The 12,897-nt window shown below is 47.6% G+C and overlaps 1 protein-coding gene and 1 long non-coding RNA gene across 4 annotated transcripts in view; one reads left to right on the top strand and one right to left on the bottom strand.

Annotated features, from left to right (window-relative positions):
• SLC43A3 (solute carrier family 43 member 3) overlaps window positions 1-12,897 on the top strand; it is a 416,880-nt gene that overhangs the window by 365,486 nt on the left and 38,497 nt on the right. For all 3 annotated transcript variants that reach the window (XM_089687586.1, XM_089687585.1, XM_089687587.1), the window contains exon 10: window positions 11,739-11,894. In XM_089687586.1, the coding sequence (XP_089543712.1) occupies window positions 11,739-11,894 (156 nt within the window). The remainder of the gene's footprint in view (window positions 1-11,738; window positions 11,895-12,897) is intronic.
• LOC149454442 (uncharacterized) overlaps window positions 1-12,897 on the bottom strand; it is a 249,284-nt gene that overhangs the window by 205,207 nt on the left and 31,180 nt on the right. The window lies entirely within an intron of this gene.

Genomic DNA, 12,897 nt, shown 5'->3' with positions numbered 1-12,897 from the left:
CGTGACATTGCGGTTTTAGATTGGCTAGTCCTTCGGTCACGAGTTTGGTGAGAAGGTCTGGGGTCTGACGCCGTGATCGTGACATATTGGCGGCAGCGGTGGGATAGTTGCATTAAGAACTTCAGTGCAGTGTTAAAAATTGGCTCTGCACTGAAGGATTGTAACCTTTGTGGAAACAGTCCTTAGAAACAAGCGGTTATTAGATATATATATATAGAGAGAGAGAGAGACATATAGCAACAGCTCCTTCCTTTTTGTGCTTCCTATTCTATCTTTGCTTGCTATTATGCCTGGTGCAGCAGAATACAAGAAAATGAGCAAAAGTGGTTTGAGTGCGGAATGTACCTCACGAGGATTGGACGTCGGTTGCAAAAATCGTGAAGATTTGACTAGTGATCTAGTGGAGTATGATATCCAAGCAGATCAGAACTCGGGGGAACTTGACCATGACGGGGTTCCCGCTATCTCCAATCCCAGTGGCTCAGAGACAGCCTCGCAGGATGGGCATACAGAGATTGACACTGGAGGATCACCAAATGGTATCGTCACACCACCGCCTGAGCAGGCCAGCACCGGAGTGCCTGTAACTAGCAGAGACTCTCCTCAGATACAGGAAGCCCTGAAACGCATCCAGGAGACAGATCCTCTGGCCTACTTGCAGTTCCTTGAACGCCAAGCAGCGGCTGCCAGAGAGGAACGCCAGGCTGAGAGAGAAGAACTCCAAGCGCAGAGAGAAGCTGATCGTCAGCACAAGCTGGAGATGGTCAGGCTTCAGCAGCAGCGACAGAGCCAGAACCTCGGGTCCCTAGAGCACAGGGAAGCCACTCTTGCCGTGGGCCCAGCAGCCAAGTTTCCAGTGATGGAAAAAGATAGTGACATTGACACGTATTTACTGTCATTTGAAAAAATGTGCCGTCAGTACCATGTGCCCCAAGCGCAATGGGCTCGGTACCTGACACCAGGGCTACGAGGCAAGACCCTGGACGCGTTTGTTGAACTGCCAGAGGGGCAGGACGACGATTACAAAGTTTTAAAAGATGCTATCATCCGGAAGTACCAGATGACCCCGGAAGTGTACCGCAAGCGGTTCAGGTCCATGCAGAAGGGACCTGGGGATTCTTACACGGATGTGGCAAGTCGCTTACGCACCACATTCCGACAGTGGACTAAGGGACTGAAAGCGGACTACTACGAGTCTTTGGAAGATCTCATTATACGAGACCAACTCCTACACCTCTGCCCGGCTGACGTCAGACAGTTTGTCTTGGAGAGAGAGCCAGCATCTACTAAAGCTGCAGCCGATTTGGCAGATACCTTCATCCAAATGCGAGTGTCTGACCATCTCAAGGCTCCTCCGAACGGCTGGAAAGGGGGGAAAATTGCCCCTAGCAACCTCTCCTACATCAGTGAGTCAAGATTCCCCTCCGCCCAAACCTGCAGCACTTGGAGCCAAGCCATCCCTGCTTGACAACCGCAGATGTTTCACCTGTGGGAAAGCTGGACATCTCAGGACGCAGTGTTCTGAGCAGAAGCAGACGACATCATCTGGCCAGCCGGCCAGCAACTCTTCTTCTGTGCTGTTTGTCCGCAGGAAGATGCGGATAACCCCCGCCAACTTGCAGCCAGTCACTGTGGGCAACCGGTCTGTAACTGGTTTCCGGGACACTGGGGCAGAAGTCACCTTGATCCGGCCAGAGGTAATCGAGCCAAGGAACCTCATCCCAGGAAAGTTCCTTACCCTCACAGGAGTTGGGGGGGACCCGTTCACGCATACCCTGTGCAAATGTATTCCTAGATTGGGGTGTGGGAAGAGGGATGAGGGAGGTGGGGGTCTCAGATGAAATCGGTTTCCGGGACACTGGGGCAGAAGTCACCTTGATCCGGCCAGAGGTAATCGAGCCAAGGAACCTCATCCCAGGAAAGTTCCTTACCCTCACAGGAGTTGGGGGGGACCCGTTCACGCATACCCTGTGCAAATGTATTCCTAGATTGGGGTGTGGGAAGAGGGATGAGGGAGGTGGGGGTCTCAGATGAAATTCCCACACCTGTTTTGTTGGGTGCTGACCTAGGAACTCTTGTTTCTTATTATGCCCCTGCCGAGAATACCCGGAAGGGCCCCCTGGAACTCTCTGGACATGCCAAGGTACTGTGTGCAGATATTGGGGTAATGTCTGGGCAACCTGTGGATGGACAGAGGGAGGGGGCTGGGAATGGAGTGGGGCTACATGATTCTCCATTAGCTGGAGAACGAGAAGAAATCCCCTTGCCTGGTGAGGTATCGAACTCGTGTCATTGATATCACAAACGTGACTGTTGATAATGATAATGATGACGATGACACTGTTATTGATAACGGCAGTAATGTTGATGAGAATTTTGGTAATGCTAACGATGATTATGATGGTCATGGTGAAACAAATGATGCATTTTCAGTGTTGGGGGTCACCCACAGTGCTGCAAAGGGGGCAGAGGTACAATCTCTGGGGGCTAAGCAAAGGGATGGTCTGGATAGGCCTGTTCATTGCCCAGGCCCAAAAGATCGTGCCTTGATAAGTGCCCAGCCATTGGCCTTGCATGGTACTGGGCAGCCGGCTGGGACTTGTAGTTCCACGCATAAGGCAGCACTGAAAAGCGATCCACAAAGGAACTTCAGAGGTCAGCTAGCTGTGAGCTGCCCTGCTGAGGGTAAACATCAGCCGGCTGGGACGTGTAGTTCCACGCATAAGGCAGCACTGAAAAGCGATCCACAAAGGAACTTCAAAGGTCACCTAGCTGAGGGCTTCCCTGCTGAGGAGGGTAAACAGCTGGCTGGGCCTTGTAGTCCCACATGCAGGCCAGCACTGGAAAGCCATTCACACAGGGATTTCAGCCTCTGGCTAGATGTGAACTTCCCTGCTGGGAAGAGTAAACACAGGCCTGACAGGAAGAATGGCCTATCCGCAGGGTGCTGGAAGCCTGAAAGCATGTCATCTGATCTGACCTGTCACAGTGTCATCAGGCAGACAAACATGTGTCCTAGGCAGGGACAGCACACTTGGATTGGGAGTGCAAGGGGCCTTATTGGGGTTGATGGTCAGATTTCAGAGAGAAGGCTGCTGTCCTCAGCTCCAATCACCCTTCCTTGCCACTCAGGTCCCGAAGCTGCTGGCAATGCCTCTGATAGATGGTGTCTGGATTCAGGAGGTGTGGGCTGAATGGGCCAAAGAGACAGAGGGAATGGCGCAGTCAGGAATCCAGGGGTCAGCTCGAGTCTGGGCATCCCCGGGAGTCTTGATTCCCAAACAGGATCTGATGACCAGGTTTTTTGAGGACCTTGGAAAACTGAGCGCCAGCCCTGTGGGTGTGGCACACCCCATGCCCGGGGGCCATGAGGTAATGAAGCATCCGGAAGGTGCCCGCTGTTTAACCATCATGGACCTGAGCAGGGGGTATGGGCCACCATCTCTAACCCAGAAGGCTCAGGATGAGTCAGCCTTCACTACCCCATGTGGCTTGCCTGAATTCACGGGAAAGCTAGTTGGGGTTGAGAACGCACCAACCACCTCCCCAGGGGTCAGGAATGACCTGCAATACAGAGTGGAACTGGGTGCAGTTGCCCACTTTAGGGGCCTTGAGGTGTTTGGCCCTGTCTAGGTAGAGCAACTTGGGCCCCTGTCACTAGTCAGGAACCAACCGCCCGTGCCTAGTCTGACAGTTGAGAAGGGTAACTGTCAGAGGTGCATGTCAGTGGTTCAGCTTTGGGAACCACCGGTAGGAAGAGACCCCCAGAGGTCTGGGCATGGGGAGACTGAGGCAGTGGTGGCCTGGTTTGCTTCCCAGGCCAAAAAGCAGGTCACGTCAGTCATGGGTGCAGCTGGCTACGGTAAGACGCCTGGGTGCAACTATCATGGCTCAGCTGGACCTGTGACTGACCTAGCAGACAGGAAACTGGAGGAACTGGTGTCCTGGATGCTAGCAGGTAACGAGGACTGTTCATCTTGGATGAAGGTACCTGTGGACACATCTGGGAGGCGAGTTCCAGAATTCGCCTGTCCGGTTCCGGTGCACACAGGCGCCACTACCTTCGGGCCACATGTAGTCCTAAGCCTGAGGAAGAAGATGGGAGAGGGAAATCTCCTTCTCTGCCTCGACAAGAAGCTACATATTAATATGTTAGCAGATGACACCCCTGAGCCGAAGTGTTTTGTGAACAGCAGTCGCCACGGTATTCGGATAGCTACAGCCGACTGGTGCTCACCCATGACCACTCACTTGGTTGGCACAGCAGTGTTGCTGGGGAGAACAGTTTCGTTTTCAGAAGGAACCTGGGTCTCCCGCAGTGCATATCACCCCAAGGTGAACCCCTGGGCACAGTAGCTCTGTGCCCTAGCCAGGCCAGCCCGCGGCAGAAGTGGGTTGCATCAGGAGGGAAATTTCAGTCCCCTCCAATGCAACCACCTGAGAGGGAAGGTGTAACAGCATATACCCAGAGACTGACGCAGTCCTCCATTTTGTTAAGAACCTCCATCTTGCCCCCTCGACCCTATCCCCTCACAACTCCTACGACCTCCCTCCCCCTCCATCCTACGCTCCCTCACCCACATCTTTAATCTCTCCCTCTCCTCCGGCACTTTCCCCTCCCCTCTGAAACATGCACACATCGCCCCCATACTTAAAAATCCCTCCCTGGACCCCAATGACCCAAACAACCTCAGACCCATCTGCCTGCTCCCATTTACATCCAAACTCCTCGAGCGCCTAGTCTACACCCGCCTAAGCTCTCACCTCAACGACAACAACCTCCTCGATCCCCTACAGTCCTGCTTCCGTCCCCTACACTCCACCGAAACTGCTTTACTTAAACTCTCCAACGACCTGCTAACCGCCAAAGCTAATGGCCACTATTCAGTGCTCCTACTCCTTGACCTCTCTGTGGCCTTCAACACAGTCGACCACCACCTCCTCCTCAAAAAACTACACTCCCTTGGCCTCAGAGATTCTGTTCTCTCCTGGCTCTCATCCTACCTGTCACAACGCTCTTTCAGCGTTACCTATAATGCTACCACCTCCCCCTCACTCCCCCTCTCTGTTGGGGTCCCTCAAGGCTCCGTCCTCGGGCCCCTTCTCTTCTCCATCTACACCTCCTCCCTTGGCCAACTCATACACTCTCACGGCTTCAACTACCACCTATCTCTCAACCCCCCACCTCACCACCTCAGTCTCCGCCCAAATCACACACCTACTGAGCGACATATCAGACTAGATGTCGCTCCACTTCCTTAAACTGAACCTCTCCAAAACCGAGTTTCTTGTCTTCCCCCCAGCCCGGACACCACCCCCCATTGACTTCTCCATCACATCCAACAATGCCACCATCAAACCCGCCCCGCAGGCCAGAGTACTTGGTGTCATTCTGGACTCCAACCTATCCTTCCAGCCCCAAGTCCAATCTTTACAAGCTCGTGCAGACTCCACCTCCGCAACATCGCCAAAATACGTACGTTCCTAACCCCAGAAACCACTAAACAGCTCATCCACTCCCTCATCATATCACGACTCGATTACTGCAACACCCTCCTTACTGGCCTACCTCGCCGCTGGCTATTCCCTGCTTCAGTCGATCCTGAATACGGCTGCCAGACTCCTTCACCTTTCCAACCGCTCCGTTTCCGCCACCCCCCTCTGCCAATCCCTCCACTGGCTTCCGATTGCACAACGGATCAAATTCAAAATCCTAACACTGACGTACAAAGCCGTCCACCATACTGCCCCGAACTACATCACTGACATTATATCCAAGTACCACCCAGCACGCACACTCCGCTCCTCACAAGACCTCCTTCTCTCTAGTTCCCTGGTCTCCTCCTCCCATGCCCGCCTCCAGGACTGCTCCAGGGTGTCACCCATCCTCTGGAACTCCCTGCCCCAACCCATCAGATTATCACCTAATCTCCTCTCCTTTAGGCGCACCCTGAAAACCCACCTCTTCAGGGAAGCCTACCGCAACCCCTGCTAACTTGCCAACCTCCTCCACTCTTCCTACTACCCCATCCCCCACAGCTATCGCCTCCTGTGCCACCATCCCCTCCCTCCTAGATTGTTAGCTTGAAAGAGCAGGGCCCTCGATCCCCTCATGTTTTGCATTGTATTGTTGTTGTTCTGTCACATGTTCTGTCCCCCTTTGTAATGTACAGCGCTGAGCGAACTATTGGCGCTTTATAAATACTGTATAATAATAATAATAATAATCTTGGCAAAGGGGTTAACCATCCTGACAAACATATTTCCCCCTCATTCTCCCCCTCCCTTTCTGAGAGCCCCAGCGACATTTGGCCAGTGTGTGTGTGTGTAGGAGTGTCACACGAGGCCAAGGCCCAGCAGGGGGCTAGGAGCTATAAAGTCCCCAAGGGAGCTGGGGCCTAGCTGTCAGAAGAACCTGTAAAATGTAACACCTCGAACAAAATAAGGCAAGCTTTCCCTGGAGTTCAAAGAAAATTCCCAGGAAACACGACCAGATAACCTTTGTTAAAATCCATTTTTCCCCTATGTCTCATATCTTGGAATATGGGAGACTTACATAAAAACCGGACATATCGTCAGATTGGCCACGAAAAGGCGAACAGTTTGGTAGGTCACTCGCATTGTCTCGAATACATAGGAAAGCCGAAAAATAGATCTTGTGAGCCTTTCAGTGTATAATTTCATAATTCATATCTAATCAATCCTCAGACGTGTCTGCCTAATAATCTACCCGCGGGTGGAATGTCACTTGTGCAGATGGAAAGTTATGGGCCAAAATAGGAGTTAGAGGAGATTTTGGCTCTAGTTGAGGTATCCACCCATACCTCCACGCCCTAAAGGTATTGGTCCTTGACTTCAGAGACACCCCCTGCTGGGGATACAAAATAGGCTGTCAGGCCTAAGAGTGTGAGTTGAAGAATTCTCCCATTTTTTAACATCAATACCACCTGGGGAGACCTGTGCCCTTTTGCTCTGAAACTTGGATCTGCTAACCCAGGACTTTGGCAAGTACCTTAACCCTTTCACCTCTCTCTGATATATCTTTGCTGTGCTGTTGGTCTCTGTATATTTATATATATATCTTAGTTACATCTTTTCTGTAAATATTTTTAGTGCACCCGTTTGACCTTTTAGTAATAAATCTTTCCTTCTGAAAGTGTTGAACTGTTTCTATAGCGCTTTATTGCAATTTACGAATTCCTGCCTCTAAAGAGAACGCTACTGTGTTTGTTTAACCCTCTGTATAATCGTGTTATACAGATGTTTACCTCAATCATTAGAGTGTTATAACTGATATCGCCGAGTTTCCTCTTTCTCTGTACAAAAAGGAGGTGGTGGCAGTGTGAAGGGTTAATTGCATAATTAACCTGACACAGTAACAATCGCTCTGGCTGCTGGTACAGCGATTGTGGTCCAATTACCTGGAAAATTGTTGTGCTGGGTGTGGCATTGTAACGCACATGACATCGCGGTTTTAGATCGGCTAGTCCTTCGGTCATGAGTTTGGTGAGAAGGTCTGGGGTCTGACGCCGCGATCGTGACAGTGCCCATCAGTGCAAAGCAGTGCCACCCAGCAGTGCCCATCAGTGCCACCCATCAATGTCGCCAGTCAGTGCTGCCAGTCAGTGCCAGCGGTCAGTGCCCATTAGTGCTACCTATCAGTGCTCATCATTGCCGCCTATCAGTGCCCATCAGTGCAGCATCATCCGTGCCTCTTCATCAATTCCCACCAGTGTTGCCTCATCAGTGCAGCCTATCAGTGCTGCCTATCAATGCAGCCTTATCAATGCACATCAATAAAAAATAAAATAAATTTTTTTTTTTTCACATTTTTTGCTTTTTTCATTTATAGTGCAAAAAATTAAAAACCCCAGTGGCAATTAAATACCACCAAAAGAACATAGCAGAATACATTTTGACCTAAATTTATGAAGAAATGTTATTTATTTGCAAAATTTTATAACAAAAACAAAGTGCGTTTTTTTTCCCAAAAGTTTCAGGTGTTTTTTGTTTTATTTAGCAAAAAATAAAAAACTCAGTGGTGATTAAAAAACCAACAAAAGAAATTTGTGTGAAAAAAATGATAAAAATGTCATATGGATACAGTGTTGCATGAGTGCGCAATTATCATTCAAATTGTAACAGCACTGTAAGCTGAAAATTGGCCTTGGCAGGAAGGGGGTAAAAGTTCCTGGTAGGCAAGTGGTTAAGATCCTGGCTCCTGGGTTTGGTTTGCATTTCATGTGTGGGTAGCATAGGGACAGCTCACCCATCTGTCAGGGACAGTGCTTAGTGGCAGGGAGAGGTTCCAGTTAAGTAGGGAAGGTACAGGGACATGCCATCTTCTTGGAAGTCTCCCCATTTGGGTTCGGACCAGCTAGGCTGCATTCTGCCCCTCGATACAGACACAGTCGGTACACCTGGAACCTACTGCTAAATTGATCACTTCGCATTTTGTAAGTGCACCCGGTTGGGTTACTTGCAGTAGTGTATTTAGGTTTCGTGCTGCCCTAGGCAACTCGAAAATTGGCTCCCCCCACGGAGAGACCCTGACACCGACTAACACCTCCCTCACCCACTAAGAGAGCCTGACATTGACCAACAACACCCCAGCCCCTCCACCCACCCGGGAGAGCCTTCCACTACCACCGCCCCCCATACACTGACAGCTCTCCACCCCGGGAAGAGATAAGAAACTCACCTTCACAATTCTGGACATCCCTGGGAACAAGAGTCAGGCTCTGCATACACCATCAAGCAGCCCGCAACCTCTCTCAGATCCCACCTGATCCCCATGCTGCGTGTGTCCCTTCTTCCATCCCTTCTTTAGGGGGGCAGCGCTGCCACCTGAAAAATGCTGCTGCCCCCTTGGAAAATGCCACCCTAGGCAAATGCCTTGTTTGCCTTGTGGTAAATACACCCCTGGTTAGTTGTGATTTGCTGAACTTTAATTTCAATACAGTTCTGTTTCTGCAGCTGGACTTTAAGTGTTTAGTGCTGCCGCATCACGCTGTATCTTCCTACAAGTTATAATGCTGAATGGGAGAACAATGGAAGTGGAAAAACAGTGGTTGGAATACCAGCTTATGTTGGGGGGGTGTATATAAATTATATCCAAGGAAACCAGGTACCTCTGAGTTTCTTTTCTGTCTTGTGAATAGTCACAGTAAAGTCTCAATGGTCATTATTTCATTCTCTTTGGAAATCTAAAGGGTACGATACAATGGAGCTTTTTTTTTTACACCAAAAATGAAAGAATACATATTTAACCACTTATCCTTCAGAGGAGTTACCCCCCCTTCCCGACCAGGCCATTTTTTGCGATACGGCGCTGCATTACTTTCACTGACAGTTGCGCAGTCATGCAACGCTGCACCCAATTACATTTACGGCCTTTTTTTCCACAAATGGAGCTTTCTTTTGGTGGTATTTGATCGCCTGTGCGTTTTTAATTTTTTGCGCTATAAACATAAAAAGACCGTCACTTTTGAGAAAAAAAACAATATTTTTGACTTTTTGTTACATGTCCAGTAAAAAAACTTAAAAATTAAATTTCGTCATAAATTTAGGCCAAAATGTATTCTGCTACATGTCTTTGCAACAAAATCCCACAATGTGTACATTAATTGGTTTACGTGAAAGTTATAGCATTTACAAATGGTGGTATATATACTGAATTTTTTTTTTTTTTTTTCTACTAGTAAGATTGGCGATCAGCGACTTATAACTGGACTGCGGCAGGCATTCTGACATGGGTGGGAATGGACTTGGTGTCACTGACATCCCAAGTGACACCAATACAGTGACCAGTGCTAATAAAAAGCACTGACACTGTACTAATGGCGCTGGATAGAAAGGGTTAACATGTGGGGCGATCAAAATGTTAACTGTGTGTTGTTTCACATTGTGTGCTGTGTTTGTGCTTCACTGTAAGCACACTGCTTTGTATGGCTCTGCTATGCAAAGCCATACAAAGCAGTGTGCAGGAGCTGACAGGAGAGAGATCTGTGTTGTTTATATACCGGATTCTCCCCCCATCGGGACCCGGTGACTGACAGTCAAGGCTGCGAATGGCGGCGCGAGTAGGGCACGTGCGGCTCGCGTGCGCCCCCTACCCGTAAATGCAAAATAACTTGTGTGTGATATATATATATATATATATATATGATTTTGCGCACCCCTGCTGCCCTGTAGCAGTATTTCTGCTATAGAGCGGAGGGGAAACAGTTAAGAGACTTCAGAAAAATGACCAGCAGGACAAGTGCTTAGGCACAAGGCAGGTGTTTTGCAACTATAACTTTGGCATCTCTTATTTAAGGACAGGGTGCTCAAGGTGTAAGCAGCACATCACTTCATTGATGCATGATAACTAGGCTTATCACCTTACAAAAAAATAACAATGGAAATAGTAAAACATCTGCTTTTCCACTTGCAGTTCAAGGCTGATCACAAGGGTACTGTTGACAGCAGTTATATTGCAAAAGGCTAAAACTGTCAGGCTGTGTTTTTGTGATAACACATTCTGTGACTGTGTGCCATTATCAGGCCAAGTAGGAAGAGAAGGTTTGGGGAGATCGAGGGCATTAGAAGGGAAGTAAGGCAAACAGGATACTTTCACCCTTTCTAAACCCAGGAAATTCTGCATGGGTGGGATGAGCAGTTTGAAGACAAAGTTGTCCTTAGGAACCCATGCCTCTCATAAAGCTACCTGGAAATATCTATTTTTTTTAAACTGAAATGTATCAGATTGTGCTGCTGTATGAAAGCAAAGCTGTTTTAAAAAAAACAAACTAATTTCAAAGCCAGATACAGGATTCTCTGCCAGCATATGCTGTCACTGTGGCAGTCCTTGAAAATTGTGCTGTTCTGTAACAGCTTTAGGGCATCCTCCAAGCCTGTAATTTGAAAGATTGGTGTATTTTCAATGTTGATCTCAAAGTATGAAAAGAAAACTCTTCCAAATTTTGTTACATTTATTAAAATTGTTTTGAGCATTGATAAATACCTCCCACAGCAGTTCCTAGCTTCCTAAGCCTTTTTTGTACAATAGCTTGCCTATTAGCCCTTGCAAATATCTAGAAATGACTAACAAGATTTGCCTCTTATCAATTATGGACTTCAAACAGGATTTGCTGAACTGTCTGCTGGCATATCAAGCCCATATTTGCTCATCACAGGAATATGATTAGAACTAGTTGAGCTTCAGTGAACCAAGTCGACATGCAGAAAAAGAATCAGGGACAAGTCAGAGACTGCAAAATACAAGCAGCACAGTACCTAATCATTGGTCAAACTTCATAGCAGGGTCAAAAGCAGGCTGGAGGCAGCAGTTAAAAGTCAAACAGGATTCTGAGATGATATTTAGAGACTGAAGATCAAAAGAACAATATAGAGCAAGTAGTCAATGTCAAAAAGAACATGTAGATCAGGTCAGGTAGTCTCAGGATGTGGGTCACCGCCAGGGGCGGACTGACCATTTGGAAACTCGGGCACTGTCCGAGGGCCCGGGGTCAGTAGGGGGCCCCATGAGATGCCCCTGGTACCTTTTTCATAGGCTTTTTTGAGTTTGGGCAAGGACACAGGGGCCCCATGAACCCCTATTGAGTTGTCAGTCTGCCCCTGGTCACCGCAACCTCAACAGAGAGTGGCACTAAATGCTAAATAGACCGCTTGGTGAGATACTTTAGCTAGGCTTATCCTTTAACTTGTTTTTTTTTTGTTCTGCTTTATTTTTATAGATGAGCAGCCAGAGGTTTCATTCTGGAGTTGTGCCTTCTCATCTCTTTTTGGATGGCACTTAATTTGGCTTTCTCTAATGCAACTCAGGCACTACCTGTTCATTGGAACTCTAAACCCCAGCATCACCCATCTGAGTGAAGGAGACCTGCACACAGGTTTGTACTTTGTACCAATGTACTGTATATAGGAAAAAATAGTAACTACTGTTTTATTTCTGTTGATCATATATTCCTTCTGGATATAGAAAGAGAAGGTAGCACTGCTCCAGGCAGGCTCACCACTTCCACACTCCACAACCCTTCAGCATGTGTGCTGGCAAAGTTCTCACGCCTATGCTGTAGATCAAAGGAAAGTCTGGGAGGCCGCCCTAAAGCACATATCCACTTTATTGTATAGAAAAGCCGCTTAAAAACACCATACTGTATGCCAGTGGGGGGAAAAAAGGTTCACGCGTATCATGCTAACCTCAGCAGTTGGGGTTATGATTAAGCTCTGAGGTTAGCGCGATATGCGTGAACCTTTTTTCCCCCAGTGGCATATAGTATGGTGTTTTTAAGCTGCTTTTCTATACAATAAAGTGGAAATGTGCTTTAGTGCTGCCTCCCAGACTTTCCTTTGATCTATTCCTCCTGGATGTTTTAGTTGGACATTCGCAACAATATAATTGTGAAGTGCAACTCCACTTTTAACACTTTTAGTGGGCTTTAATACCCACTTGATGACCACTGAAAAGTCATACACTTTACACAATTTTTTATTATTATATAATTATTAATTTTATTTACAGTTTATTTGCATATTCAATGTTGTTGCTAGAATGCTGTTTGTCCCTAATTGCCACTTGGGGGAGTAAGGATAAGGGCAAATATTTATGTTTTCCAGTGTGTTTATAAATGGCTATATTATCTATATTTTTCAGAAAGGTTGTTTGTGTTATAATGGACATGGATATATATATATATATATATATATATATATATATATATATATATATATATATACACACAACGTATTTTTCGCTCCATAAGACGCACCTAGGTTTTAGAGGAGAAAAACAAGAAAAAAAATATTCTGAACCAATGGACTGCAGACACAGTACAGGGGATGACCAGAGACTGCGGACACAGTACAGGAGATGGCCAGAGACTGCGGACACAG

The sequence above is a fragment of the Staurois parvus genome, unplaced genomic scaffold (assembly GCF_062004578.1).
Source record: "Staurois parvus isolate SC_StPar_1 unplaced genomic scaffold, SC_StPar_1.0 ptg000430l, whole genome shotgun sequence".
Classification (NCBI taxonomy): domain Eukaryota; kingdom Metazoa; phylum Chordata; class Amphibia; order Anura; family Ranidae; genus Staurois; species Staurois parvus.
This window is presented reverse-complemented; position numbering and strand designations above follow the sequence as displayed.